General features: G+C 41.2%; 1 protein-coding gene across 1 annotated transcript; it reads right to left on the reverse strand.

Annotated features, from left to right (window-relative positions):
• Positions 1 to 2,110: 2,110 nt before the first annotated feature.
• LOC140926296 (beta-1,4-N-acetylgalactosaminyltransferase 3-like) lies at positions 2,111 to 5,451 on the reverse strand. Its single transcript, XM_073376054.1, has 2 exons — positions 4,227 to 5,451; positions 2,111 to 2,639 (listed from the first exon to the last, which is right to left on the reverse strand). The coding sequence occupies exons 1-2, from the start codon at positions 5,327 to 5,329 to the stop codon at positions 2,111 to 2,113; spliced, it is 1,632 nt and encodes a 543-aa protein (XP_073232155.1). The 5' UTR covers positions 5,330 to 5,451.
• Positions 5,452 to 5,786: the final 335 nt, after the last annotated feature.

Here is a 5,786-nt window from a genome sequence, read left to right on the forward strand (position 1 = left end):
GCGGTCTAGCTACTAGCTAGCAGTGAAAGCGGAGACAGTGAGTCAGATAAGGATTGTGCAGATGATAGAATTGGTTTTCATATGGTTATGTCAACAAGGGCTGGAAGAGAAAGAGTGTTCACCAGCAGAATGAGAGATTTTCTTCAGTCCAGGTGAAGGTACGTATATCCAAATAGCGTCAATCAGTGCTTTTAATTTATTATGCGCATGATTTTGCAAATAATCATTAGTAATGGGATTTTAGATTTGGTAACTGGGATTTTGGCAAAAATTAGCCTGGGAACTGGGATTTGGGCCAAATTTAGGCTGGGAACTGGGATTTGGTACCCCCCTTCACGACCCTCTATTAAACAAATCTAATGTATTGAAAACGAATACAACGTCAAGGGACGGCTTCTATGCGAAAAATTGGAAGGTCACCTGTTAAATCTTTCCGCGCGTTAACCTCTGGAATATGTTTTACGAATAGCCTTTGTCCTTACTGATCATTTCACCTGACTAATTATGGTCGAGCCTTCAAGCAAGTCAGAGCGTCCCGGAGAGCTCGCTAGCAGGCTAACTGTAGTTTAAATAACAACTGATAAGTTTTAACAGGGAAATTCCCTGGATCGTTCTACATATAGCCTGCGTCGTAGACATAATCAATCCACGGTTATTAACGTCTGCGAAACAGCGCCGAAATCCTTGTTCTGGTACCCTACCTGTGTACCAGCATTTGAGTACCCTCCATGATTGGCCTTTTAAAGAAGACACACCGCAAAGTTCCGAAAGTAACCACCCTCGTCACTTTCGGATTTAGCAGCCTTTTCCTATCGCTACTTCCGGGTAGCTTAAACCTGTATCGTTCATGGGCCGTACGAAGTTACGATAATAACATCGCGACAATTGTGAAAACATGCACACTTTTTATTTGGAGAAACTTATTTCTATGTTATTGCTTTTTAAATAAATATTCAAAAGAATTGTTTGATTACGGGGTGGACATTCATGATCACAGACGAAAGGAAGACTTTTTGAACATAAAAAAGATGTACTGCCGAGTGCATTTTGAGTTACATAAGGGAATGTCAAAGATCATTTTGTAAAGCTTGTTGTAACAGCACTATTATTTTCGTTATTTCTAGCAAGAAGGGAAATTAATTTTGAAGTCGCTACTTTCTGAGGGTCGCTACTTTTGGCACCACCTATGAAATTTTATCCATTACTTTTGGGGGTCGTTACTTTGGGAACTTAACGGTAGTCGATTTGCCAGTAAAGTTGAAAGGAAATTAAAAAGGGATTTTCGCTAAGTTGTTGAGTCCGTTGTGGGCCCAGAACAAAGACCTCGGCGAAGAAACGCTACTTACCGAGGTTTGATCTCGTCTGCAACGCAGGGTTTCTGCATAAAGTCATGTAAAAAATACACTTCATCGTCTAGTAGCTCAAATGAAAATTTGACTCTCTGCAGTTCTCTTATTTTTGGATCGGTGTATGTCACGTGGTTCAACAGTGACGGTATTAAAATAACGAATTTCTTTGAACTTACCGCCAAAACGTATCCAGTCCGATTTATATACAGCAAGAAGACCATAACCGTTCGTCTGCCAAAAGCCTTGATGATCAACATATGTACTTTGACAGTCTAGACGTCCCACTGCGGGAAAGAAAGCGATTCTTCCTTCTATGGTGTTCTGTTGAAAATAAGGAAACTAAACTTGATCTTGTTACTTAAACGTAACAAGAATTCTGACAGTGTGGTCGGAAGGAATTTGGTATAACCCATTTTCCAACAGAAATGACCACAACATTTTCAGTACTCTAAAATGCAACACACTCGGCATCTAGATTTTTGGCTACGAGTAGGCAAAAACGCTATATTAGTATTTCGAGACAAAATAACAAGTTATCCGCAAAAGAAGTCAGTGTATCTTGCTATGGAGCGTTCTCACTCACGAGGCAAACATCTTTGGTAATTTATTGGAACATAATAAAAGGCGTTTACATGAGAAAAGAGTTCAACATCCACAGGATTGTCATGGTACACCAACATGCAATGGCCGCGGTTTCATTGTTTTGGAACACCAATATGGTCGCCGTGACTCCAAGTGAAAACGATCTACAACAACACGTGTCAACTCACCTTTCGCACGCTGTCTAGAATGTCAACGGGCACATCGATATGAAGATCAAACAAAAACAACAGATCATGCGCACTTGGTACTTGCTCTACAGCTTTGTTCAGTGCCAGCGTCTTGTAAAATTTACCGGTCAAGTTGATAATAGTGTGCCTGCTCCTCAGAAGGGCAGTGTCGAACGCTTTGGCCAAGTCGATATCTTGACTTTCAAAATCAGCAACAATAACGTGAAAGTTCTTATCACCCGTTAATAAGCTGGCAACCGTGAGACTATTGATGAAATGATAGACCCATCTTCCCTGATCTTTGACAGGGAGTATTATGTAAACCGTGACGTTTCTGTTCCACTCGATTCCCTTGGGAAGACACAAACTTTTCGTTCCCTTTTTTTGATACACGTGCTCCGAGAAGCGATATGATTTTTCAGTGTGAGGAAGGCCAAGTTCCAGATCAACTGAATAACGGTCCCCATAAACCGGATCTGGTTTTTGCAGAACTTTGTGAATTCTCTTCAAAATGTACTTCCTGAAAGAAAAAGAAAAGGTGAAAAAAACACTAGAAGAATTTGTAAACATAGGGATCATCAATCAAGCGTCGATGCTTAGGGGGGGACTCCGCATATGAAAGGGGTGGCGATGCTCGTCGGAAATTTTGAATTAAACCCCTTAAGGAGACCGATCTGGGCGTGGCCAAAGCTTTTTTTGACCCCTAAAAGAGACCATGTTAAAACACAGACAATATGAATTTTTTTATATTTTTTCACGTGCAACCCTAAACGAAATATGATGGCGTTTTGCCCAGAACACTCTAAGTCAGACCAAAATCCGAAATTTACACCCCTAAGCGAGACGAAGAGCATCCCCACCCCTTTCATATGCGGAGTTCCTCCCCCGGGCGTCGATGTAAGAATTATTGTTACTTCAGCGCAGAATACTTGTCAAGGAAAACATGCTATTGCCTTGTGTTGCCACAAGCATTATGATCGCATGCGAAGAAGGCATGCAGCCGTTGCAATGAATGAAGTGTCAGGGGATTGGAAAAATTGGGGCCTGTTTTTTTATGATTTATTTCAAGCATGTGCTCTTTCATCGCCTGTTGCATTTCTGACAGGCGATCACGTACACAAATCGGATTTGACCAGTTCGCACCTTCGGCTTGTCAACAAGAGATCTGGGTTACGAGATTATTGTCGCAGAAAGGAGTCGACGTGACTTCTGGTGCTCAATTTGCCGCTCTACCACTGTTTGATAAGGATTTTGAACTGCACGCGCCATCGTTACCGTCGTCGAGTTAATAGTGAGTTTACGCAACAGGACGACAGGAAGAAGAGGACGGCAAAATGTTTGTGTGACAAACGTGACAGGGTTATTACTTGCATGTTATGTCGTGATCTTCACTTAGCGTTAATAATTTCTTGTTTTTACAAAAAGATCTGTTTAAAGGAAAGTGATGTTTGGCGAAAAGTTATTTCAAACAAAATTGTTGTCACGGTTGTCACACAAGGTTTGCCGTCTTCTTTCCTCTCCCGTCCTGTTGCGTGAGTTCACTAATTTCGTACCCAGATCTCTCGTCAACAAGAGATCTGGGTACGAGATAATCGTAGCGTTGAATTTGCTTCATCTGTCTACTGTCATGCGACAACGTCCAGATATGAAAAGGCCTAGTGCACACATGCAAGGGCAATGAGTAAACATTCTTGTTCACTTTCTTTGTGCCTTTTAGCTTCGCTGTCAGCTTAAAATGTCCAACTGAAAGCTTTTTTCTTATCTCTTTTCGTGCGTCGCGTGGTGGAGTTCCCCCATCAGTGTTGGCAGACTGGTTTTTGTAGCAATACCGGCTAGTACCTTGAAAATGAAGCCTCTCTACCGAAATAAATAAATTTAAGCCGCACCGGTAGGCTTTAATACTTATAGCACTGAAGAACACATATCAACTCCGCGGTCTTATGCGCTGGGCGGTGGGCAGTCTTACACCAAGTAGTACCCGGATTTACTGTGTTTTGGGTACTGGGTGGCCGCTTATTCGGGGGAGAGCGCTTGTTAGAGCATGGGCGCTTATCAGAAAAAATACGGTATATCTTAAAACATTTAATGAAATTTTCATTTAACTTACTCTGAGGAACTGAGACGAAAAGCAGCAACCCGGTTATGCATGACTGACCGAATTACCTCGCTGTCGGCGGCTCGATTTGGACTGCCCCACCCCGGGCCGTTTGACATCTGCGTATCGTCTGGTGGGAAAACACTGGATTCAAACACCATTTTCATGCCTTCATAGCGATGAACTTTAGTTCTTGGTACAAAACTACTATTGTAATCGCAGGAAGTTAGAAAATTAGCTTTCGAAATGAAAGGCAGAGAATAAAACTTGACAAATTTACTGCTGATTCGGTCGGATTGTTTTTGAAACTCTTGCTGATATCGCTGCGAAAGCACATTGTGGAGTGCTACTTTTTTCTCAGTTATATGCGTTGTATTCTGCAAAAATGGCGAGAGGTATTCTGAAGTGATGAGTCTAAAATCTTCATCTTTGTCAGATATAGTCCAAAATACACGCACGAACCCTTTGCCTTTGCCTTGTTGGTGTAAAACCTCGACGTAGTATTTCTTTTTAGCTTGAAGATTGAGTGGCTTTTTGGTTTTCTGTTCAGGATATTTACCTAACTCGTCCTTACCCGTCCAAGCTATTTCTTTTTCACTAAACACACGGACAATTAGTCGTTTATTTTTGGGATATTCGTCTGTACTTATCCATAACTCCGAAGTGTCGTCAGAGGCGATCGCAAAACGATACAAACCATTACTTTGAGGATGTAAATATCCAAAGATTTTCTGACCGTAGTCCACGCTGTCGTCTTCAATGTGAAACTCGTTGACGAACTTCTGCTGATCAGGATATTTTGGAAAGAACAGTGATTTTTTTAAATATGTTACGTTTGAACCGCATTGCATTCGCCAAACGTGAACATTAAGAACTGCCTTTGACACACGTACTGCAACAGTATTCTCGTCGCAAGAAAAGCGATCCTGTTGGCCAGCGCCACTGATGATCATCCCTGGAAACGCGGAGAATTCCTTAACAGTATTGTCGCTATGTCTTCGCCAAAATTTACTGGAGAGTAGAATAAACGAGATCGAGCACACACTTAGTGCGAAAATCAAACGCTTTAAAGCTTTTTGGATTCTTCGAAGTGTAAGAAGGCCTCGGAGATACATAACTCAGAGTAATAATGTTAGAGATGTTACAACTTGGATCGAGTGTTGCGCAGGACCCCGCTTGTGATACTTTCCACAGTCAAGTCAGTCAACTGAACCACCCAGCTCTCATGGCATGGAATGACACTATAAAAAGACAGTTGATATAAATCAACTTTAAAACGTAAAAAAATATATTTACTTTTATGTTTTAGATCTTCGGATATCTACAGTGTATATAAACATGATATACACCTAATTACAATAACGGTTGTGATAGAAAAATGGAAAAGGGAAAAAAGGAAACGTGACTAATAAACCACTTATGGGTTAATAAATTTGCAACATACCGGTCCAATGAAGCAGGGCGCATAGGACTTATTCGTGAACTGACCTTGATTGCATTGAAATCTTACAGGTGATAGATATTACTGTAGAATTAGAATCGAATATAGTCGAACCTCTCTAATACGGACAC

Source organism: Porites lutea, chromosome 2, assembly GCF_958299795.1.
Source record: "Porites lutea chromosome 2, jaPorLute2.1, whole genome shotgun sequence".
Lineage (NCBI taxonomy): Eukaryota > Metazoa > Cnidaria > Anthozoa > Scleractinia > Poritidae > Porites > Porites lutea.

Bases quoted from the DNA above. Each gene is read 5' to 3' on its own strand.
- LOC140926296 (XM_073376054.1), bottom strand. From the start codon at position 5,329: ATGTATCTCCGAGGCCTTCTTACACTTCGAAGAATCCAAAAAGCTTTA. The intron at 2,640-4,226 runs GTAAGTTAAATG...TTTTTCTTTCAG, and splicing joins TTTCGTCTCAGTTCCTCAGA to GAAGTACATTTTGAAGAGAA.